The sequence below is a fragment of the Onychostruthus taczanowskii genome, unplaced genomic scaffold (genome assembly GCF_017590055.1).
Source record: "Onychostruthus taczanowskii isolate IOZ18803 unplaced genomic scaffold, ASM1759005v1 scaffold110, whole genome shotgun sequence".
Classification (NCBI taxonomy): domain Eukaryota; kingdom Metazoa; phylum Chordata; class Aves; order Passeriformes; family Passeridae; genus Onychostruthus; species Onychostruthus taczanowskii.
The window spans coordinates 359,026-383,917 of record NW_024497630.1 but is presented as its reverse complement, the minus strand read 5'-3'; the positions used below and the strand labels follow the sequence as shown (position 1 = coordinate 383,917).

Sequence of the window (24,892 nt, the reverse complement as noted above, 5' to 3'; positions counted from 1 at the left end):
ATGGATGGGAAGCTGAGGACCCCCCACCTTCAGCTGGGGGAGACGGGCCAGGAGCCAGCTTGGCCAAGATCTCCCCTCCACCGTTCCAGCGGCCACGATTCTCCCCCCATCACAAAGAAACTTCATAAAGACAACCTCGATGTCTTTATTGTTTTCCTATTTACAAATCACAAAGCTGGCCAAAAAGCAGAGTGTGAACACGGGACGAGAGCATCGGATACATTCATCAAATAGCACAGGAGCCGGGCCGGGCCCGCTCTGCTGGAAGGTGACGTGGTACAACAGAATGGCTCATACTTCTGGGAACAGGCATGTCCAACAAGGAATTACATTCATCTATCTACAAAAGCCAGAATTGCATCAAACTGCAGAAAAGCCTTAAGAACAGAAGTTGCTCAGGTGTAGTTCAGAGTTTGATTCCTCTCCCTCTGTGACAGGACAAGCTGCCAGATCTGCCCTGCACAGGGAGGGCAGGAAGGTGGGATTTGGGACGGGATTTTGCGTAACAAAATAATAATGAGAACGGAACTTCCAGGGAACAGCCAGCGGGAGGCTCCCCCTGCAGCTGGGCAGGGCCAGCCCCAGCCCTGCTCTTCCCAGAGCCAAGTGCACAGCTCTGCTTCTCTCAAATTCCAATTATTCCACTATTTCTACCTGTACCCGACACCCCGAGGTGCAGAACCCAGACCAGAGGCCCTGGGGAAGGTGCAGCCCCAGCACAGGCCCTGGCTGCCAGCAGTGACATTCCCACTCCCTTGGGAGAGGGGTGGTGACAGGAGCAGGCACAGTCACAGACAGCCCGACAACACGGAGCCTGGGCTGTGACTCCATCTCACACACAGCACTGTTTGCATTGCACAGAGTCAGGTTCAGTCACCAGGTCATGGACCCAGAGTTGGGATTTTTTTCTATTTTTTTAGTACTGGCCATATTAAAACCATCCCACGTGGAAGCAGGCTGGCAATACACAGCTCACACCATCTCCCTGGAGCACAGAACACACTCTGGGCACCTTTAACAGCTACTGGGGAGGAGATGCAGGGCATTCCCAGGCTGCTGCTGCACGGCTGAGGAGGAGACTCCAGCCAGCACAGCCCCAGGATCCTGGCTGGGGCAGCAGGAGGAGGAGGAGAAGCTGTGCTCCAGCCAAGGACAGCCAGGTTTCAACTTCCAGCAGTGAAATCCAGTGGCAGCAGCTGCCCAGAGTGGCAGTGGTTCCGTGTGCTGGAGCAGGAGGTTGGAGAAGGGGCCCTGAGGCAGCACCACCCCAGCCAGTCCCACGCAGACTCCGGTGGCTCTGGTCTTTCTGCCAGGTTGAGATTAATTCCAGCTTCCTCTGCAGAGGAGGGGATGAAGAGTCTCATGGTCTTCACTCGTGGGCAGTGAGGTGGGGCTGGTCAGGCAGCCCAGGACCAGCCACCCTCTCTGTGACAGCCACGGGGAAAAGCAGCTGGCACTGAACAAGGGGTATCTTCAAGGTCACCCAGCTCCACAGCTCAACAGGTGATGTTTGTGATCTCCCTCCTGTGCCTGGCCAACAGGCAGTGTGCAAACACACACCAGCACAGAGAATATTCCACCTTTTCCTGAACCATTTGGTAACTCCTTGTCCATCTGCTGCATTATAGGTAACAGGCAGGTGCACATCCAGCCTCTCTTCCTGCTTCCATCAGGGCAGCAGGGACGAGGCAGAAATGCACAGGAACAAAGGGAAACACATGGAAACGTGCATGGAAACTGCAGGAATGCCCAGGAACAGGTGAGGCAGGTGCCCTTCTGCTTCAACTGACAAACCCTGGCACTCTGCAAAGGACAACAACCGGTAACAACAGAGCTGGGGCTGCTCAGGGGTGAGCTGAGCATCACCGGCGCTTGGGATGTGCCAGGGGTGTGGAAGCAGCACCACGGGGACTCAGAATGCAGGAGGAGCTGCCCAGCCAGGCTGCTGCCCCTCACCCTCTGCAGGGAGGTCACCTCGCTGCCACGACTGCCCGAGGTGAAGATTGTCACAGATCGGTGGGAAGAGCAGAAAAATGCCTCAGTCCCGCCACAGGAGCTCAGCTTTGAGGTCTCCAAGCCTGTGTAGTGCTGGAACAGCAAAGCCTCAGGGAAAAGGCCACTTTCCATGACTTTTGAAGGTGGCTCTGCGTGCTGAGGCTGCTGGGAGGGAGGGAAGGTGCTGGACACAGGCTGGCCAAGCCCTGCAGCCTGGCCTGGACTGCTGAGCTGGAGCAGAGCAGAGGCCACCCAGCCCTGACCGAGTCTGCCTGCAGGACCATCTCCTCATGGCAAGTGAAGCCACAACCAGAGCCACTCGTTGCCTTGTTTCTGACTGGTGGAAAAGCATCTACATTCATTACAGTCCAAAAAACGCACGTTGTTACATAGGGTTAATCAGGAGGTGAAAAACAACAAGCCACAGACAACCTACAAATGGTACTGGGACACCAGCTGGGCTGCACTGGGACACCAGCTGGCCTGGCACCTGAGAGCAGCAGCAGCACTAGCACAAGGCAGAACATGAGCTTTGAAATGATTTCACTGTGACCTTTGGCTAGTGTGGCTCCAATTGGTGTGGTCAAACTCAGCCAGAGATTTAGTTTGGGAGGCGACAGGGAAGAGTCGAGTCCAGGGCGGGCTGGGCAGTGGCACTATGTGTAGAAGATGATCTCTGGGATTTGTCCATCCTCCACGGAGGTGCCGTTGTTGTTCCCAGCCGCGTAACAGAACGTAAAGCAGGTTTTGGCTCCCGTTGTTGGTGATTCATGGATCACTTTGCGCAGTCCTTTGGTTCCATAGTGGGAATCTGGACCCTGCAGGGGTCACGGAAGACAAGAACAGGTCAGGACCCTGCTGCTGCCCAGGCTCTATGGTGGCTTTGGAGCTGTGGGGATGTCAGTTCCTCCCTTTTCCTCCTGGATTTGCACCTCAGGTATTCTGAGCTCAATCTCATCTCTGTCAGAACTTAACACTAATTTAACCAGGTCTCAACAGCTACATATGAACTTTTTGAGGCCACCGCAGCAGGCTCAGCATTACACACCTGCAGGACTGACAGCTCAGCTGTCCATACCAAAAAAAACACCCCATCCCCTCCCCAGTGAAACACCTGTTCTGTGTTGTGAGACAAGTCAAAAACCAGCTCTGAATGCTGGGGGTGAACGAGCTCATGGCAGCAGCAGGGCACGCACAGACCTTGGAGATTGCCCTGGCCTCGAAGGACACAGAGCAAGGCTCAGGTTGCACTGATGACCCACAGCAGATGCCCTCACCTGCCTGCACCTCTCCCCACCCCAGGTGGTACCTTTAGAGTAGCACAGGCTGTGTAGTTGACGTTGGGTAAAATCTCAACAGGCTCCTTGAACATGACCCGGAAGGTGTTGGACGATCCGTCACAGCTGAAGCCGGTGTCATTCTGCCCCAGGACTGTGTTGCTGTCTGTGTGGATGATCTGCAACACAGATCATGAAAGGGTCAGCTTTCCTCTGGACACTGCCCACGTGAGTGTTCCTGAGCTAGGCTGAGCCCCAGGCACTCCCAGATTGACCAGCCCTCTGATGACTGCACTGTCCATTACACGTGTCACCATCAATGCTGATCACAGAACCACAGAATCCCACGTCTGGGTTGGGATGGACCTTAAGGATCATCCATCTCCAACCCTCCTCCCAGGGGCAGGGATGCTACCCACTATCCCAGGTTGCTTTAAGCCACATCCTGGACTGGAACTTTCAGGGTGAGGCAGCCACAGCTGCTCTGGACCCCTCTGAGTTCACCACAGAGCTGCGGGCTCCCCTCCTCACCCCCAGGCTGGCAGAGCACTGCAAGCCCACACTGTGCTCAGACCCTTCTTCCCCAAGAGCTCAGGGCAGCAGGATGAGCCCTGACAATCAAGGAAGAAATGCTGACAGCCTGTGCTCATCACACCTGCCCTGTGAGCTGGAGTGACTCTCCTGGGGACAGTCCTTGTCCAGTGACCCACACTGGGGTGGCACACAGGCACCCAGAACAGGCACACAGCACCCGCAGGATCCACCTGCTCTTTGGGCAAGATCACAATGGACTTGAGACAACTGAGCCTCTCCCAGCCTGCTCGGGGTGGGAAATCATGCACAGCTGCTTCCCAAACTGCCTCCCAACTGCCCCAAAGCTGGGAGCAGACCTGGGGAGATGCTGCAGTGACGTGTGCAATAAAATTAAGAGCAATAATCCTTCTGATCCCCAGTGCCCCATCTGGCCCTTGCTACATCTGCCAGCCCCCCTGCCCAGAGAAACACACACAGTCCCTCTGAACCTTTTTTTGTCACAGATTCACTAAAATGTGTTTGTCAGCCCCTAAAACAGCCAGGATTTTTAAGGTAGCAGAGAGAATTACCTGTATATTTACTTGGTAATCCGTTGGCCCGTGTATGGATCCGTATAATCCAAACCCAACTACAAATATCCTTTTGTTTACTGAGAACCTGCAGGAACAGAGCAGGAAAGTCAGTCCAAACCTGCCACTCCTGTATTGCTCCAGTACAAAGTAGATACACAAATATCTCCACTTGTGCTGATTTTACATCTCTGATTTAATCAAACCTACACATATTTAAGTGTAGTCCTTACTAAGAGGTGAAACCCTGCACAGAAACCATCAGCTGCACACTCACACCTCTGACTGGTCCAGTGGGCTTGTGTGAAACACAAAGCTGCACAATCCCATGCCCAAATTTCAGGGTCCAGGCTCAGGAAGTGTTTCCAAGTTGTGGCAAAACTCAATGCCCACCAGGCCCAGGCAGGGCAGCCTGGGAGTGTGGAACAGTGCCCACCTCACAGTGCTCTGCCCAGCAAACACCACTGGCTATTCCACTGCTGAGCCTAGGGAATTCTTCATGTGCTGCTGGGTATTTGCTGCATTCCAAATTTACCAAGAGCAGACATAAGGATTCAGTCACTCCTGAGTGCAGGAATCCCTGCTGCCCAAGGAAGAAGGGGAAGGGTATTTACCCCACTACAGCTCCACCTTCTCAGGCAGCAGAAGCCTCAGTGTCTGCCAAGCTGCCAACAGCATTTCTTCATCCATCCACCAACTCTTTTAGCCCTGTAGTGTTTCAAGAACAAACACCTGGGGCAGCCTGGAAGCCTCAACTCTGCAGCCAGCATGGAATATTCAGTGTTGGAACTGAGCCTGATGCTGCAGAGGCTGAACCTGAAGTGAAACCCAAACTCGAAAAGGTCTGTGAGTGTTAGAGGGGGCAGCAGGAAGTGTTTGGAGATGGCAGCAGTTCCCACTGCCAGGGGGCAATGGACCAGAGGATCTCACCAACATCTCCAGTGCAACAGAATCATCTTAAAAATTGTGAAGAGTTTCATTGCTGTGAGTCTCCTTCCACCCAAGATGAACACAAAGCAGGAACCCCAAAGCTTCCTGATTCCCTCCTGTCTTGCTCTTATTTTCTGCCTCGGGAACACAAGCCTTGCAAAGCACCATTTTCCAGCCACACCTGCCAGTCTCTGTCACTGTAACTGAGCTCTGCTGGTTGTCCACAAGCTCAGCTCTGAACAAACTGGGTGTCAGCAGAACTTTACCCCAACCCCTCTCTCCAACAGGAGAGGTTAAGGGGCTTCAAGAAGCCACACTGACACCTGGAGCAGGGAACCAACCTGATGGAGGACTGCTTACCTGTCCTCCACAAAGCATGGCAGGGGGACAACTGGTGACAACTCATTTATGTGCCCCTAAGCTGCAGGAAGCCTTTGGGGGGTTATTTGCCTCCCTCTCCAGGGAGGCCTGTGCTGGGAGGCACATTTCCTGGAAACCTTTGCCAACAGAGATGCAAAGTGGCAGCAACATGCAGGTCAGTGCACCAGGGGACGGTTCTGCCCAGCAGAACACCTTCCCTTTGGGGTTTGCACGGTGGAAAGTCGGGGTCTAGCACAGAACCTTGAGTGTTTAGAGCTAGAGCAGTGGAAAGCTCAGGAACACGAGTCCAGGGTGGGAATGGGCGCGAGAGCTGACCTGATCCTGTCACTCGTCCCACTGTACCCCCAGCGGCTCTCCACCTGCTGGAAGCGGCTGATGCTGCACTCCTTGCCCCGCAGGCAGCACCGGGGCCGGTCGATGAACTCCACCCGCGGCTTCGGGTTCACCGTGAAGTGCAGGAACAGGCTCACCACCTCCCGGTCCGTCAGGATCCCCGACTGGGCAGGCCCTGCAGAGGGGAGGGAAGGGGCAGTGCCATCAGCCTTAGGGAACCACAGAGTCCTGGAATGTCCCGTGTCAGGAGGGACCCTCAGGGATGCTCAGCCCAGCCCCTGTCCCTGCCCAGCCACCCCAACAAGCCCACCCTGAGCACCCCTGGCAGCGCTGTCCAAACGCTCCTGCAGCTCTGGCAGCCTTGGGGCCGGGACCATTCCCTGGGCAGCCTGGGCAGCGCCAGCACCCTCGGGGGCAAGAACCTTTCCCTGAGCTCCATGCCAAGCCCTGGCACAGCTCCAGCCCTTCCTGGCCTCCTGTCCCTGTCCCAGAGCAGAGCTCAGCCCCTGCCCCTCTGCCTCCCCTGGGGAGGAGCTGCAGCCCCCGAGGAGCCTCCCCTTAGTCTCCTGTGCTCCAGCTGAACGAGCCAAGTGCCCTCAGCCGCTCCTCAGAGCCTTCCCCAGCTCCGTGTCCTTCATGTGGACACTCTCCCAACAGCTTTGGATCCTTCTGATCTTGGGGGCCCCAGAACTGCATAAGCAGAAGGAATCCCTCTGGGATTTTCATGGGGAAACAAGCCTGACCCCAGCTGGGAGCAGGCTAAACGCCCATCACAGATGGGATCCCAGTGGTGCATCAGGATATTAAGTTGCAGACAAAGGTGCTGCCCTTTATCCACAGGGCAGTCATGGGCTGCAGAGCCTTCATGGAACATGGAATTGTGATCCAGCTCTGTGGAGCCCAAATGCACTGGGCTACCAAAAAACCCAAAAGCATGCAGCTGATCCTTGCCCCACTCCCTCTGGAAATGACAACATTGGTAAGAGACAGGGATTTCCAAACATCCACACCGGTGGTTCACACACAATGGAGGACCATGAGGAAGAGGGAGGGGGGCTGTCACACAGTTACCATCAACTCAAAAAGTTTAAGAGTATTTTACTCAAGGCAAAGGTGGTTCAGCTCACTCCTTCAGGCATTTAATCCACATCTTGCATTTTAATAACTTTATTGTAGAACCTTGGGGAAAATGCTAATGATTTTAGCAAGAGCTGGAGCACGTTCTCATCTTTTCTCCAGTAACAAGACATTTTTTCCAGAGTGATCACAGAATCACAGACTAGTTTGAATTGGAAGGGACCTTAAAACTGATCCAGTGCCACCCTCTACCATGGCAGGGACACCTCCCACTGTCCCAGGCTGCTCCAAGCCCTGTCCAGCCTGGCCTTGGGCACTGCCAGGGATCCAGGGGCAGCCACAGCTGCTCTGGGCAACCAACTCAGTGATGCTAAACTCAATCTTTGCAAACTACCTGAAGTACTTTCAAAAGTGAAACTGGATAAAATGAGTTTGTTAGCCTAACACTCAAAAGCTTCTCTACAGCTGTTTGCACAAGGCTTTGAACAGAAACAAGACCACTGAGTACTGGGGAAACAACAGCAGTTAAATGCTCTTTAATGTGGGGAGCAAATGCCCAGCTACTTGTAGGTCCAAAACTACTTGTAGCTGGTTAAATTCAGCATGATGTTACCCAGACATAACCTGGTCCAATGACGCAATGGCGAGAGACTCAAGAATTCAAGGAAGTCGACTCCTCAAAGGTAAATGAGCTTCTGGATATTTGTTCAGCAAAAAATCAGCCCAGTTGATGTGTCTGAACTTATCCCGTGTTGTTGCAACTCACTTCTGCAATGTTTCAAATTACCTGCTCTAAGGGGAGGGAGGGACACATTTGCCAGTTAAAACATCTTCATGCAAAACCCCATGTTTGATACCAGATTATAGAATGAACTGGTGAAACCACTGCTGTAAAATTCCCTCTTTTCTTGGCTTTTGGGAGAGAGGGGTGTGGAGGGAAAAGGTTCGCCTCCTCCGTCTCTGCTGTGATCACCACAGAAATCAGAGTCACTCAGAAACTCAGAGAAAGGACAAAGCTGAAGGAATTCCAAGTTAATTCCTTGTTTGAGGAACAGCTGATCATTGCAGTTCCCCACGTTTGGGGGTTTTGGTCATCTTTTAGATTAAAGTGGATGAAGAAAACTTAAGAATTTCTCTTAAAGCACAAAGGTCCAAGTAGGACAGGCAGTTTGTGACAGACAACATGGGGAGGGGCACTGGCACTCCCAGCTCAAAGCCTTCAACCCAAACATGCCAAAATTAACACTTTCCTTCCAGTGAAAGAATGATACAAGGTCGCAAGGAAGGACTGAAAGAAATGGGATCTGCAGAAAGATGCAAAGATCTCTGCTTCACTGAGTGAGCTCCTTCTGAAGAAATCCACGTTCCCTAAGGCCACATCACAGCTGTGACAGGCCAAGCAGAGAGTGGGGACCAAGTCTGAAGTGCAGATTTTCTCCTTACCAACAGCCCCCCTCACGTGGGAACAGGGACATGAAGGACTGAGCAGCTGATGCCAGCACTGCCCTGAGAAGTGACCTGCAAAGGAAGGGGTCAGTGCCCCTGTTTGCTCCTGTGTACACAGCACTGCAGCCTGAAACAAGTTACAGTCTGGAAAATGGCTCCACTGAGTCTTTTTAGCATGAAAACTATTTAAGCCAATTGCCAGCTTCCAATCCCCAGGGAATCCCCAGAGGATGAAGTGAAAGACAACAAGCAATGAAAAGAAAACAAGTCAATCTATAGTCCAAGCTGTGAAATGAGTTAGACATCTCTGTGGAACAAGGTTTTAATGTAAACTTGAAAAATACTTTGAGACATAGACTAAACAACACCAATCCTGCAGCTCAAAGAACATTTTCAAAGTTTTTCAGATATGGGGCTCTGCTCTGAACAGCATTGGCAAGACAGGGCCAACACCACCACAGGCAGAAGATGGGGAGAAACATCCCCATTTCTCTTTGGGAACAGGCTATGATCAACACCAATTATTTGCAACTCCATTAGCTTTGTGTAGCTTAAACACTCGGGATGGCTGGGAAGGGGAGCAGCTGAAGCCCAGTTTGGATCTTTGCTCTCAGCTGAATGGGACAGTAACCATCCAACCATGCTGTGAGAGCAAACACAGCTGTGATCCCCCTGCTCTTCCCAGGGGAGCACCACAGGCTCTAAAATGAGTCAATGGGCATGGATGAAAATGGCATTCAGACAGTAGATTTTGTAATCACAGAATCACAGAAGAGTGTTGGAAGGGATCTTAAAGATCATCCAGTGCCACCTCTTGCCATAGGCAGGGAACCTCCCACTATCTCAGAGCACTCCAAGCCCTGTCCAGGCTGGCCATGGACACTTCCATGGACGGGGCAGCCACAGCTGCTCTGGGCACCCTCTGCCAGGGCCTCACACCCTGATACTACCGAATTTCCTTCTGTCATCCAGCCTAACCCTACCCTTCTTCAGGAGACCATTACCCCTTGTGCTGTCACCCCAGGCCCCTATGAAATTCTCTTTCCAGCCTCTTAGGGGGAGAATGAGGGAAAATTGGGAGGAATGTGGGGGGAATCTGCTATTTAAATCACTACAGCATACACAGAGCAAACTCTCTTTCGTGTGACCTGACTCTCTGCAGCTGAGGGAAAGCAAAGACCAGGATTGCCAGAAACACCTTTGTTGAGTTACCTGCTGCAAACTCCTCAATAGTCATCAGTGGGAAGCGGATAAGGGAGAGAGCTTTGCCCAGAACCTTCCGCTTGTTCTCTGGAATCACCTGGAGCTGCTGCCGCTGACACTCGGCCTCCGACCAGCGCACCACGGCATTGAACAGGCGAACCTCCCGGATCCCCAGCGTGTCCCTCTCCAGCACTGCCACCAGGGTGTCTGCAGGGCAGGACAACAGGCACAGCTTCAGGCTCTGAACCCCAAACCAGCCCCTTGCACCTCGCCAGGAGTACCCCGTGCACAGCCAAGGTAAAAGAGGAAGCGGCTGAGCCAACAGCGTCTCCCAAAAGTGCTGCCTGCAGCTCTGAGGAAGATTTATCCGCATATTGCATCAGCAAGGAACTCACTGGAGCAGCAAACAGAGACCATTTAATTGGCATGTTAATGCAAGTGCAGGAGGATGAACTGCAACTTGCTTGACGTCAAATTTGGATGAAACAAGCAGTGTGAAAGCCAGAAGGTGACCTGTGCCTTACCTCCACAGCCCATCTCATTAGAAGGAGGTTAAAGCCTGAATTTTAATGTTCATTAACTGTGCCCAGCAAGTTTGGAAACTGCAGACGGTAATTAAAATAGCCAGTCCTTGCTTCCAAAAACACCTTTTCAACTCCAAAACCTGACAAAGACTTGGGGAAGAAAGCCAACTCTACAAAAAAAGGCAAGTTTACACCCACCCAAAACCTGCCAACATCAACAGAGGAAGCGGGCTTTGTGTCATGCCCAGAAAACTCAAGCTGCACCAAAGTAAGCAGATTCCAGGGTATTTCTGCAGGCAAGGCAGCAAACTCTTTGGCAAATTCCCTGTCTCCAGCCACTTTGTGCCAGAGACTATTCAACTGATTGCTCCAGAACAGCCAAGCCACAAGTGCCAGGCATTATTAACCTGTAACAACTTTGGAGACAAGCTGGTTATGAAAGCAGGGAGAGAGAGGGAGGGGTGGAAAAGAGCTTACCCAGGTCAATGTCTGTAAACCCCTCTGCATTGAGGGCATCTGAGGTGTTCTTGTCTATGTTCTCCAGGCACAGGCTGGCCAGCTGGGGCTCATCAAACAGCCGGGCCTAGGCAGGAAAGAGCATCATTAACAGAAAAGGTATTTTAAAGTTTACACTAAGAACCCCCCTTCCCCTCCCACAGCCCATCTTCATTAGCAATACCATGCCTGATTGCACCAGGAATCCACCGGGCCTTTCACAAGCAGTTAAGCATGACAAGGCAAACACTAGAAAATTCTGTGTTTGGCAGCAGCCCTGGTTCAGCTGTGCATGTCTTCAGGCACGTCTTTGTTTTAACATGGGCTGGTGCAAGCACCACTCGTGCTCTCCAGCACCACACTGACCCTGTCAGCTCAGAACAGGCAATTTTTACATCATTTTACAAAAAAGCTCTGCCCAGTGACTCCAGGCCTGCTTGCTCTAAGAATAATGCAGAGGGAGCTTATTCTGTAAGAACAGCCACACTGATCTTGTGCATTAGCAAGAAAAAGCTGTAGCAGCAGTGCCTGTGTGTCCTGGGGAGCCCTACAGGGTACACAGCCTGCTTAGTGCATTTCCATGTTTTGCACAGAAACAGCTACTCTAATCCAGTTACCTTCAAGAATTTGTCCCAAAATGGGTTACTATTCCAAGAAAAGCCTTACACAGCCTGAAGAGCTGCTCAGAATTTCTCTGCCCAACTTAAGTGAAGTCTTGTAACAATTTGCTGCCACTTCAGATCACCCTGGACCGCCTCGTGTTAGCAGCCCTGTGTCCAGCATAAGCAGAAATGGGTGGAACACACAAAAAACACTAAATGACCTCTTACTTCAGTGCTTAGATTTTGTTGTTTAGGAAGGAACTGCCTTGACTTCACACCTAACAAGAATACACCAGACTTGAACTCGCTGTCACAGGTAAGGTTTAAAACTTGTGTTTTGGGCTTGAATTCCATCACTCAGGAGGTGCCTTCCAGCATCTTCTGCTTCACTCCTGCTTGTGGCACGCAGAGCTCAGCAAGGCCAATCTTTGTGCTGAGACCTCAAGTGCAGGAAGCTGAAACAACAGTTTCTCAGGGTCCAGGGAAACTTCAGCACTTGTCACCTGCTCCAGGGGCTGGAGGGCTGCCAGTGCCTGTACACTCTTGGCATCAAGAGCTGTGACTGACTCAGACTTTACTACTGTAGTGGCTCTTTGGACACGTGAGGACTTCAGTTACACTCACAGAGCTCTCCCCCACAGCAGCTCCAGGCAAGCTTTATTTCCTTGCTGATCAAAGTGACACTTGGATGCATGTCTGGCATGAAAGAGGATCACAGCTCACTATGAGGCACAATCAGTGAGGAAAGCTGTTTTCCTCTGATATTTCTGCCACTGATCAGCAGTTGCTTGAGACAGACAGTGACACAGCTGCTGGACCAGGGGATTGGGCAGACACACACAAAAGGAGGTATGGGGCTCCACATGGGATCTCAGATCCATGATCTTAAGACTATTGGACAATGTCTTGTACAAGATATATCTCAGGTCTGTAATTTACTGAAGAGGTTGTTGGTTTGATGCAGTGAAAGCAGAAAACAAGTAGGTTTTCACACTGCAGGACCAGAAACAAGAGGGTTGTGAAAAGAGATCCTTTCAGTGAGGTGCACCTAGTCATCAAGATCAGGCACATTTCTCAAGCAAGACCTGCCTCAAACATCTCAGACTTGATACAGAGATATAGTGAACATAAAACTAGATGGGAATCATCACTGATGATTATACAGCCACAAACAAAAGGCAACAGGAAAGCCTTTCCTCATCTGGCATTTCACCTGTCTCAGTGCCACTGATAGAGTACCAGCCAGTATTTTGGTTTTGGCACCTGAAACACAAGGATACTTTCCTCCTTTGCCAAAGAAGGACCTTTGTGACCTGTAAGGAAGTCACCATAAACCTAAATATTACCTTGCCAAAATTACAAACTCAAGTGCAGAGACACAGGAAACAACAAAAAAATCTCTGCATATGGAATACCACCAAAAGCCAACACCTCTAACCCACCATTGAGCAATGGCTAGCCTTAGGTGCCTCCCCAAAACTTCAGTCTACGGGAAAGATATGCTCCCAGCTCCTGGCTAACAGCTCCTGATCTTTCAGAGTGCAACTGCTGAACCCAAAGAACAGGAAAGCTGCAACCAAGGAGCTGCAACTGTCCCACCATGCATCAGATGGAGCAGAGATTTGTCTGCCACCGCCCAATCAAGAGCCTTCAAGTCCTGAATCTCCTCTGGGAAGTGCAGTGTGGATCTCCCCCTGTCTCAGGGGCTGCCTCATCTGTTCATGGCACGTGGAAAATGGCCAAGTTAATGAGGATGTGTGAAGAAGCCATGGAGTGTTGCAGCAGTAGCTGAACCTAAGCAGTGACAAGTGTCTACAAACAGCAGTGTGACATGGAATTACTTTGAGAAATGATCAAAATATTTAAAATAAAAAAAAAATCCCAGCCTAATCCTGAGCAAAGAGCTCAGCAGTGACTGCTTCAGGCCAGCACTGCTTCAATATCTGCACAACTGCTGGTGTAGCCACTGCCACCCACATGGTACCTACAGCCAGAGCCTGAGAGACACCTGTACTCCTGACAAGGGGGAAAGTCCAGCAGACTGGAATGCTGGGTGAGGCAGGCAATCCCTCAGAGCCAGGCCACCTTAGTGTGCTGGTTCCCAACTCAGTGCAGCTGGGAAACTCCTCTGCAAGCTCTATTTAACATCAGACATCACAGCAGCTTTCCTGAGCTGGCTGATCAGAAATATCCCTCCAGAGCCACTCCAGTCTGCCCATTCCCTAAAGGAAAGAAAGTCACAGAAAGCCTGCGTGTTTCTTATTCCTACAGCACCCAGAACAGGATGTCCCTGGCAGTGCCAGACTCCACCACACAGATAACAGCACTGTGGATGTCACCAATATGGCATCAGCTGTCTGAGAAAGAGTGACAGGGACCAGAGAAGATAGGGCTGGGAAATGGGGATGAGTGATGCTCATTTAATCAACCTGGACACAAAGTCTGATCTTTTCCAAACTAAGCAGAAGTTGTAAACACTGTCTCCTACTTTGCTGCTTCAAGAGTCAAGAGGAAGGTGGAGGAGCACAACCCTCAGAGCCTGGATCAGACCCAGGGCCAAGTAACAGCTGCTCTGACACTCTGGGTCTGTGAGCCTTCAGTGCAGGAGGTGGAGCTGGAACAGGCTGAGGAAGAGAGCACCTTGCTCCTCTCCCAGGAAAATAAACCAAAGCACTCATGAAAAGGTTTCCTTTCACCCCCACTTCAGGAAAAGTATTGCACAAAAGTCCTTCAAGGAATGGCTGAGCAGCCAGACACAGCACTGAGAGAAAGCTCAGCATTACCAGTCCTGATTCTGTAACACACGGAAATCCTCTCATTCCACTTTTCTTCTTGGCAGATGAAATCTTTCCACCCTGTTAACTCCATCCCCAGCTCACACTCTGGAAGGAACCACCTGCCACAGTGAAACAGAAAGATCTGAAACAGCAGCAACATTTGCTGTATATTGTTCTCTGTAAGAACCTGCTCAGCAGCGCTGGACTCCTGTGAGGAAGAATTCAAAACGACCCAGAGCTGCTCCACTTTGGATGATCAACTCTGGAACACCCAGAAAATTCCCGTTTTCTGACTGTGCTGGACCCTGCTGAAGGCAGATGATCACAGACTCACCTGAGTTAATAGCATGAATGCATTGTCTGCTCTGAGGTTTTTTTTAAGAAACTCCACACAATGAGCTTCAAGGGCTGGAACTGCATATTTCTTAGCTGTGTAAAGTGTTGTCATAACAGTCTCTGGTCCGATCTGAACTTCGTCTGAGTAAAGAAATCTGAAAACATGCAAACAAACATTGCTGTGGTGAATTAAGATAACAGGGTAAAACCCCTTCAATTCAGAGAAAACATGTTTGTGCCTCTGCCTGTCATCCTGGTCCATTTCCTCTACTGGAGAGATAGAAGGGTTTTCACATCCTTTCCACTGACTCTGGTTTACCAAGATTTTTTTTTTTTTTAGCAGACATTTTACAGTTTAACAGCTGGGATTTCCACTGAAGCAGCTCAATCTGCCTTGCATCTCACCATCAGCGAGCTCTTAGCCTACCACTTATACCAGGCTAAAACAGTCTCTGGCCAAGATACTGTTAAAATTCATATTTTTGGCTGTTCAGTTAGAATAAACAACGACAAAGATTCAATCTTGCCTGCAGCCCTCAGAAGAGAAACTCCATTTAATACTACTAATTCAGAAATGCTGAGAAGCACTCACACATATCCATCCACTGCACATGAGGTGCTTTACCCACACTCCCTTTCTCATCTCTTCACTTTACAGATTGAACTGTTTCATTTCATGACACAGATGTTTAGCTCACAATGTAACTTCAGCATCAAGCAAGTTAACTGCAGTGAAAAACAAGGACTGCCACGCTGCAGCAAAGCACCGGCCTTCACTGTTAGGCCAAAACAAGGAAGCACGTTCATGATCTGAAAAACAAAGGAAACCTGACTGAGCCCCCTAATACCTGAACTCACTGGCCAGAGACAGCAGGAACTGAGAGGCTGAGCTCAGTAAAACTTGTGATGCACTGCTGTTAGTCCTTACCACAGAATTCCAGAATGGTTTGGCTTGGAAGGGACCTTAAAGACTGTCTTGTTCCAGCCCCTGCCATGGGCACAGACACCTTCCACACCTTCCAAAGCCTGCCCAGCCTGGCCTTGGGCACTGCCAGGGATCCAGGGGCAGCCACAGCTGCTCTGGGCACCCTGTGCCAGGGCCTGCCCACCCTCACAGGGAACAATTCCTGCCCAAGATCCCATCCAGCCCTGCCCTCTGGCAGGGGGAGCCATTCCCTGTGTCCTGTCCCTCCATCCCTTGTCTCCAGTCCCTCTGGAGCTCTCCTGGAGTCCCTTTAGGCCCTGGAGGGGGCTCTAGGCTCTTCCCAGAGCCTTTCTTCTCCAGGCTGAGCAGCTCATGTAAAGTTTTTTTATCGCTATCTCCTTTAACCAGTGGAGCATTTGCCAGTCAGGATCTCAAGGACACAAAGCACACAGATGCAATATTGTGTTAACTGTGCTTGGCATTCCTATTCCACGGGATATTTTGGAAACTCCAGCAATGTTTTGCTCTGCATTCCTCTGAAGGGGACACAGCAGCAGGTTGTGTGGCTGCTATTCCTGGAAGCTTCATGCAGCAGCAGGGCTCTTCCAGGGGGATGCCAGGCAGCATTCCCATCTGCAGCAGAGGAGCTCCTGCTCCTCCAGCTAGAGAAGACCATGATGCCATTCAGGGAAGCATCAACAGTGTGATCCACGGGCAGGGAAGCACTCTCCCTGCTGAAAGCAGGCTTTTGTCCTGCCCCAGGGCATTTGTCAATAGCAGCATCATGCCACAGGTTAATCAATGTGTTTTGCACACACCCCTTCTCAGCCCCATTTGCACTGAGCAATCCTTTCTATTCCAAGATTAAAAGAACACAGTGGCTCTAAAAACAATTATTTGTTTACTTCAGTGACTGTGTCAGTATTTCTGTTTACCACAGTCCAGTGTGTGCTAAGAGAAACAACAAGAGTGAAAAAACTGTGATACTGTGAAAAAACACAGTATCAATTTAAAAGAACATTTAGACTGTAAACCCAGACAATGAGATGTGTTCTCATCTTTTAGTTAACATAATAATAATAACGAAAAAGAATCTTTTACACAATTACAGCAGACCTATTAAAGGTCACTAGCCCACAAACTCCATCACAATCCAGCATCCAGATGGGACCTTCTGCAGAACATTCAGGATGGGCACTTTGTCCCGGGATAAGATCCTGAACCTACAGCATTAGATCATGGCTTGGACCAAGTCCAGAGACATATGTAAGGATCAGCTGTCATTCCAGATCAGTGTTTGGAGGCACTGGTTTTACTCCAGGAACTCACACCACATAGTTGGTCAGCTCTCTCCTGGAAAGCAGCACCCAAACTTCCTCTGGTACATTTAAGCTCTGAGCATTTTAAAAGCAATTTAAAAATTAATTTCTAGATTTAAGCACCCAAGATGTCGCTGGACCATGGGCACAGCTCAGAAGCACTGAGGTAATCCACCAACGACTTCTTCCATTAAAAAAATGTAAATATTTATGTTGAAATCCACCTAAACTCATCACTTTGTCTTTTGAGATGATTGGTCTCTTATGAAATCACTCTGTTTAATCAAGTGCTGAAATCCCACCACTGGAAGGGAAACATCAGGATTTTTGCCTCTAGTTCACTGGATATTTGGGCCTCACATAGATTTAAAGATAGTTACAAGCTCTGCACTCCAGAGAGATCCACATGGCTGATAGGCACACACCAATTAGAGGGATTCCCCACGTGCTGGTGTCTGCTTTAAAGCGAGCCAAAGGGGAAGGGGCTCGGGGCTCCCAATTATTTCTGGCCTTTCATTCTAGCCCAGATCAATTTTAAAATACTCCAAGACAGCACTGGCACAACCAAAGCACTTTCTGAAGGTAAAGCAAAAAGTGTGCCAGAGCTATATATAGTGACTGCTCCCAGTAGGAAGCGAGTGGAGAACATGTCAAGAGCACGGGACTGGAAACCCCTGGAAGTAGGTTACAGAAATCCTATAGAAACAGGACAATGACTTTCCAGCATCCATTCAGGATTGCTGCTGGATGTTGCACAGCACCAGCCGAGCTTAAAGGAATTGGTGAATAGGATGTTACAGCCCCTTCCTCCTCCTCCTCCTCCAGCACACAGACTTGCAACACACACTGGAAATGTAAATTCAAACCCAGCTCTCCAAAAGGATAAAACCCACACAAAGGCTGATACCACATGGAATGGCAGAGATTTATTACACACCCCTGCTTACCTGTTACAACTTGCTCATGACCTAAACCAGTTCCAAGTGTTTGTAACTTACAGAGTTTTCAAAAGATCACTTTTCCCCTCTTCTCTCAAAGAGCATTAGGATTAAACAAAACCAATTAGCGAATAAGCTATAACACAATGGCCAATATTATACATATACATATAATTTTTTTAATGCAGTAGCTGCAGTAGACTTTTGCCCAAGAAAACAGGGATTTCACACCAGCATTTAAATACCATTGAACAGATCAAAGAGGAATTTCATTTTGGAAGTTAACAATCTCCGCTCTACAAATACTTCCCTGCTTTCATTAAAAACATTTTTTTGCTACACTAAATCTGTGCATCCCAGTTATCCTGTGCTTTAGAAGCAGCTTACTTGAGCAGAGCTAGGAAGGCAGCAGGCTCCACGTCAGGCAGCTCAATCTCTGTGGAGGTTGTGGCCATCCCACCATTAAACATTGCATCGAAGACAGCGCTGCCCACGGCCAGCACGAACCTAACGTGGAAAAAACAAACATGCAAATAAAACCTTATGTTAAATCATATTTATATTCCAAAACAATCCCAGGCTGGTTGCTAATCCCCAAAGCCACCCTCAGGGAAGGCAAATCGTTTGTGGAGTTAAAGCAAAGGTGTTTTGCAAGAGCAGGGAGGGTCAGGCTTGCTGCTCCTTAACTGCAAAGCACCAAAGCTGCAAGGAACTTCCTTCTGAGCCCTGTCCTGGCATACAGCACAGGAATGGCTCCCCAAAGGCCAGATTTTGGGAATTATGGAATAGAATACACATGCTTTGTAAAGCCCCTGTAGGAGCCTATGTATCATCCCAACGCTGAGAAGCAAAGAAACAGCAGAGCTAAGGAGTTCAAGCTCTTCCAGTAAACAGCCCAAGTCTTGCTGCAATTCCCCACAGTCATCTACTGGAAACACTTATGGAAAACCTGCACTACCCACAGGCCCAGGCACACATCTTTGGTGATGGCAGAGCAAGCTCCCAAAACACAAAACTGCACCAGCAGCAGCACCAGGAGCTGCAGACCCCAAGCCTGGCACGAGAGCTGCCCTCCACATGTTGCTGAGAGCTTGGACAACCTGCTCTGGGCTCAGGCCAGAGGGAAGAACAAACCTCCCTCAGAGCAAACCAGCACACAGAGGTGCACACAAACCTCAGCACTGCTGGGAACTTACATGGTAATACTGGCACAGAGAAGGATGTTATCAGCTCTAAAGAGACTGAAAGCAGGAACTCACACAAAACAGGTTTGACACCAAAAATTATGTCCCAGCACTCTCATGCAAACAAGATGATCCCCCCCAGCAGACACCTCCTGTTTAGGACGAGGCCCAGGCCTGGGCTGCTGAGGGGTCTGTGTATATTTAAGCTGCTAAGTACCTGCCTCAGGACTTAGAAAGCCATTTTGAAAACTTTCTTGTTCAAAAATGCAGAGGTGAGCTTTTATCATGAAGGATTCCTGTGTCTGTCACCATGCAGCTCCCTGAAGTTAAACTGAAGGTCACAACTCAGCACAGAAGGGAAGCAGAGCAGCCCAGGCTGCAGCAGATGACTACAATCACTTCTCTACCAACTAGGAAAAGGAAAAAGCTGGAATATTCCAGGTTCTCACTGCAGTGGTTTGATGCACTCTTCCAGAGAAGCAGCAAGAACTGCAGGCAGAAATCCATACAAGACAGCAGGCATGGAGCAGAAACCTCCAGCCCAAGGAAAGTCCAGCACTACGGGGGAATTTCAGTCAGATTTAACAGGAAATTTGCTTTTAAAAGTAGAAAATTTCCATTTAAACAATGTTTTCATTTTCTCGCTTTTCCCTCCCATCCAGAGGAGGCTTCCCAGGGATACAATGGAGTGAAGCTCCATGGATGTGCCAGGCTCATTTGCTGTGACAGAGTTTGGCTGACGAGCTGGCTCATTGTTCCTGATGGGCTCAGGGAGCTCGGGACAAACCACAGTGGTTACAAAAAAGTACACACATGCATATTTCTGTCAAACCACTTTCAAGAAAAATGTCAAGAACAAATAAAAACCTTCCTCACAATACCAGAATTGCCAGATGAAACAAAAATCCTTGTTCCTCCAAAAGCAGTGATGGTGGCAAAACAATTGCCGGCTTTGTCTGATACTAAAAATTAACATATATTAATTGCACTCTCAAATTTTCATTCTCACAGCCAGCACAGTATAGGTCCTCAATGAGCAAGAGCCTTCAGAAGCTGTTTGAAAAGGGCATTCATTTAAAAAAACTCTCAAATGTTTGCTTCCATTTCAGTTGGGGACAAATCAGTCAGATTTTGTAAATTGCTGAGCCCTAATAGGATCTCAGGAGGTGCCAGAGAAACACAGGACTCCACATTTGAAGTTCTCTTAAAACACTAAGAGAACATAATTAACATAAGAAAATCCCTCTCTCTCTCCAGTGTTTTCTTAAGCTACTCTAAAGACACTCCAGGAAAAGCAGGGATGCTCACCACTCCTCCTACACCATCCACCAGCTTCCCCCAGCCATGCAGGAGGAAGAGATGGGGTTTGTTTCAGATGGGAAAATCCAACAGAGCGTTATTTTTAAACACTTTTGTGGCCAAAACAGAGTGGACTACTGAAAGGAGGCAGAGAAACAAGCAGAAACAGAACTAAAGAATTTAGAAAGCAACACCCGATTTCTCCTTATTCCCTCTGCACCAGGAAGAGCCAAAGTAAACTCACTGTCAGCAGTAAGAGTCACAGGAACTTCCTTGAGGTTAATTTGTCTTCAAAAGGATCCAAAGCTGACTACGGGCCATTGAAGGCCTGCAAGAAAATGTCCTTCCTTCTGCTATTTTGTTTCCTATCACAACTTTCACTGCTTCACGCTCACCTTGGCACCACTTGTTACCTGGTTTCATCTGCACACCCACCACTGCTGCTCCCTTTCTAGGCACTACAATAATACCAACAACAAAAGAAACAACTCAAAACCCACAACTACCCCACTGCTGCTGAACAGCTCCCTCCTCCATCTGCACCACTGCAGAGAAACCTTAAAATATCTATTCTAGAAGAGCTGGCACAGGAACACAGCAAAACATGACGTGCTCTCGCTCAGTGACACCGGAGGTGATGAGAAGCTGCTGCTGCTGATGGTGTGCTGGCAGCAGAGGGTGCAGACCCCAGGTGAAAGGAGCAGGAAGCAGGAGCAGCCCTGCACAGGAGCTGGAGCCATGGGACACAGGAACTGGGAGTGAATACATGCCCGAGAAAAGACAGGATGGGCTCAGAAGAGACTCCTGGAAACAACAGCCAGAATCTTGCTCAGGCTGTCCCCAAGCTGTAGGTCTCCCAGGCTGAAGCACACACAGGGTTGCATCCTCACATGCTTGCCCTGCTCACTCTTGGGCCCTGTTTTCTGGCCAATTAACAAGTTTAATTATGACACCCATGCAGTTCCTGGATGATGAGGTTTAGACATTTCTAATCCTATTGATACCGTGCTCAATGAAGCAGATCTGGAAAAAGACAAAAAAAACCTTCCCTCTTACTGCTGGTTCTAATCAATGTGTTGACCTTGGCCATGCTGGTGCCATGAAGCTTCGAGGCAGCTGCTTTGCCTGGCCTTGACAAAAAGCCATCTTCTTCATGGCTGATTCAGCAGCAACAGGGAATGAGCTGAAGGCTCAGAGACAGGGCCTGCTTCAAGGAGGCAAGGAACTTCCACAGGAGTCAGGAGTGTCCTCCAGGTGGAAAAAACCTAATCTTCTCAGGGCTGCAGATACTTGGACAGGTGACCCTTCAGTCAAACCCATTTACACCTTTTATCTACAAACTGGGCTCTCACACACAAAACGAATGTTTGCTTTTAGCTGCTCTGTGAGGTTTCTTTTGTCTATTTCTGTGGCTTGATCCGAACTGCTGAGCCACAGAATCCCACAATGGTTTGGGTGGGAAGGGACCTCAAAGCCCATCCAGTGCCACCCCTGCCATGGCAGGGACACCTTCCACTGTCCCAGGCTGCTCCAAGCCCTGCCCAGCCTGGCCTTGGGCTCTGCCAGGGATCCAGGGGCAGCCACAGCTGCTCTGGGCACCCTGTGCCAGGGCCTGCCCACCCTCACAAGGAAGAATTCCTTCCTGACACCTAATCTAAATCTCCCCTCCTTTCAGACTGAGGCCATTTAACTGAATTTTCCAGGCACACTCAGAAACACACCTGAAGCTACAGCTCTGTCAGAAACCTCTTCTGACACCAGCACCTGTAGACAACATCACCTGTGCTCACTGGGCACACACCACTTCATTACCTCAACCTACAAACCCTCCACATTCCGTCAGCTCCATCCAGGAGAAGACTGACCAGGAATCACCTGCACCATCACTTCCAGCTCCCAGAGGGCTGTATCTCTTGGATTATTTGTGCTTCTCAGTCTGCTGCCAAAGCCATTCCCAGCACACCATGAAGTCATATTGAGGATGACAGGCAGGATGCTGCAGACCACTCCTCAAGGCACCACAAGGAGCTGTCCAAGAACACCATTTAGGAGTTGCTCCTCCCGTAATCATGCTTGGCACCTGGCTTGCTCTGAAAATTTACACAATTTAACCAGACTGCAGAAATACTTACCTGGGAGCTGTGCACTGTTGTGCCAGGGGTGGTTTAGATTAGATATTAGGGAAAATTTCTTTACAGGAAAAGTTGTAAAACATTGGAATGGGCTGCTCAGAGGGGTGGTGGAGTTACCATCCCTGGAAGCGTTCAAAAAACCTGTGGATGTGGCACCTGGGGACATGGTTTAGTGGTGAATGTAGTGGTCCTGGACTGATGATTGGACTTGATGATCTTAAAGGTGTTTTCCAGCATTAATAACTACGTGAGTTTATGATTTCAGACGTCTGACAAAGCACCAACATCTGCCATGGTCACTGAGGCAAAACAGCACCCCGCTAATTGAACCCACGGCTGCTTTGCAACTCAATTCTAACACAAAGTGTCTTCTGCTGTTGAGCTGCTGTGGGAGAACTGAGCACAGAAGGGGTCTGGGTGGTTTTATTTTAGGCTCTCTTATTTCTGAAATAACCGCAGTACTTAATGAATCACCAGGATATCCCAACTGCAACATCACACGGACAAGTTTTACTAAAATCTCTAGAATCCTTAGGTGGGATGTCACACCATGACACACTCCATTCTATCTTTGCCACCCAGAGCACCAGATGAATTTCACAGCAATTAAGGAGCATGTCACATCAGGGACAATTTTTTTTTTTTTTCAAAGCTTCATTTATTTTCCATTTATTTCTGGGCTGAACATCACCTGTCCCCACCCAGCAAGCCTAGTTCTCAAGACAGGACCAAACTTACCCAAATACTAATTAAGCTTCAAATCATAAGAGAGAAAAGCTGACACCCTAAACACTGAAACCAGCCTAGAACAAGTGTAGTTTGTTCTAAAAATGAGAGAAAAGGGGGAAAATCTGAAGGGGGAACTTCCAGTAACGTGAGCACTTAGAAGAAAAGCAATAGTTGGAAACTGTTTGGAGCAAGGCTCCCTTTGCCAAGCACCACTTCCAGGTGCACCAAGGAACCTCCCCCACCCAATTAAAGTTGGTTCCATCTCTGAGCTCTTCCCTGGGAGGTCCTTCCCGGGGTAGGAGGAAGAGGGTGGCACACATGGATTCACTGGAGCTCCCCCAAGGAACCAGCTGAATGTCAATCAGCTACTTCAGATCTGCATCATCCAGGTGGAGGCGATTCCCAGCGCCTCTGAGCTGCAAATTCTTAAATGGCAGCTCAGCCTTAAGCATTAACCTCCAGGGGTTATTCAGGCCCAGATGTCATTCTCAACACAGCTCTTCATGGTAGTGGATTAACCCCCAAAACATAGGGCTACAGAAAAGAGTCAATGAAGGTAATTTTAAAATTAAAATGTTCCACCTGAAATTTGGGGTCTCAAATCATTGTTCCTTCATTTTCATCCCCAAAGCTCTCAGAGATTTTTGTGATCCCTGTCAGCAGGGATCAGACAGATGAGGGAGACTATTCCTCCCCTCCTCTGCTTCCCAGCAAACCAAGGGTTACTTCCAAGCGAGACCCAGGGATGTGGGGTTTTCCATGCTGTGTCTGACCCAGTCACACCATCCCTCTGGGTAAAACACTCTCACCCAAACCCTGGATACATCCCAGGCTGCTGACCCTGAAGAGAGGCATGACACTGACGCAAGGCTGGGAGAGATCTGGGGCAGCACTGACTGACCACAGTGGGGGTCCTGTTCTCAGGACGTGACCCTGAGGAGGGGGTGAAATGTGGGGTGCAGTTATGTGACCCCTTTTTCTCTCCTCACAGGGGAAGTGCAGCAGCCTTTGGGCTGCACCCCTGTACCCCACTCGATGGCACATCACCACCTGAGGCTGGCTTCCAGGGCCATCTCTGAGGGGCAGTTTGGGGATGAGGGACCATCCCTGACAGAGACCAAAGGGATCATCTCTGAAGAGGATGAAGGGCCATCCCTGAGGAACTGTTCTGACATTCCCTGAGGAGCAATCACTGAGGGGCAGTTTTGGGGGATAAGGGGACACTTCCCTGAGGAGAAACACGAGGGAGCAAAGGGAGCAATCAGCGAGAAGCAGTTTTGGGGGATAAGGGAGTGATTCCCGGAGGAACAACATAGAGGGGTGAGGAGAGCAATCTCTGATGGAAAGTGAGGGGGATAAGGATGCAGTGAGAAATTCCCTCAGAGAATAAGCGGGGGGGAAAGAGGAGCCATCCTCGAAGGGCAATTTGGGGGTTGAGGGGTTGATCCCTGACAGGAGGAGGAGGAGCGATGCCTGAGGGGCACTTTTGCCAAATAAACGGGCGATTCCCTTTATCAGTGTGGGTAGAGTGAGGGGACGCCCCCAGGCCCATCGGGCCGGCCTCCAGACCCTCCCGAGGCCCGGGACCCGCGGCCACCCCGCGGGGCCATGGGGATGGCTGGCTGCCCCCTCATCCCTCATCCCTCCCGCATTCCCGGCTCCCCACGCGTGGGATCCCCGCGCCCCCCGCCCCACCTGTGCGCCGGGATGCGCTGGGAGCCGCGGCCCTTCCCCACCAGGAAGTGCACGTCGCTGAGCACCTCGTTGTTGAAGAGGAACGCGAACCGCTCCTGCACCGTCGGCTTCGTCGCCTGCCAGTTGTACACCGGCTCCCGCTGCAGCGCCCCGCCAGGACCGCCCGCCCCGCCGGCTGCCCCCGCCGCCCCC

At 50.0% G+C, this 24,892-nt stretch overlaps 1 protein-coding gene across 2 annotated transcripts; it reads right to left on the bottom strand.

Annotated features, from left to right (window-relative positions):
- Positions 1 to 129: 129 nt before the first annotated feature.
- BTBD2 (BTB domain containing 2) lies at positions 130 to 24,886 on the bottom strand. 2 transcript variants are annotated; one of them, XM_041422650.1, is made up of 9 exons: positions 24,701 to 24,886; positions 18,049 to 18,168; positions 14,478 to 14,634; positions 10,747 to 10,852; positions 9,755 to 9,952; positions 6,002 to 6,194; positions 4,376 to 4,463; positions 3,305 to 3,451; positions 130 to 2,813 (listed from the first exon to the last, which is right to left on the bottom strand). In XM_041422650.1, the coding sequence occupies exons 2-9, from the start codon at positions 18,129 to 18,131 to the stop codon at positions 2,652 to 2,654; spliced, it is 1,134 nt and encodes a 377-aa protein (XP_041278584.1). In that variant the 5' UTR covers positions 18,132 to 18,168; positions 24,701 to 24,886; the 3' UTR covers positions 130 to 2,651. The 2 variants fall into 2 exon arrangements, with proteins under 2 accessions (XP_041278584.1, XP_041278575.1); XM_041422641.1 differs by lacking the exons at positions 18,049 to 18,168; positions 24,701 to 24,886 and adding an exon at positions 14,150 to 14,262 and having other exon boundaries at positions 14,478 to 14,601.
- Between the last annotated feature and the right edge of the window lie 6 nt (positions 24,887 to 24,892).

Bases quoted from the DNA above. Each gene is read 5' to 3' on its own strand.
- BTBD2 (XM_041422650.1), bottom strand. From the start codon at position 18,131: ATGTTTAATGGTGGGATGGCCACAACCTCCACAGAGATTGAGCTGCCT. The intron at 6,195-9,754 runs GTAACTCAACAA...TCCCCTCTGCAG, and splicing joins TATTGAGGAGTTTGCAGCAG to GGCCTGCCCAGTCGGGGATC. The intron at 3,452-4,375 runs GTAATTCTCTCT...TCTGTGTTGCAG, and splicing joins ATTACCAAGTAAATATACAG to ATCATCCACACAGACAGCAA.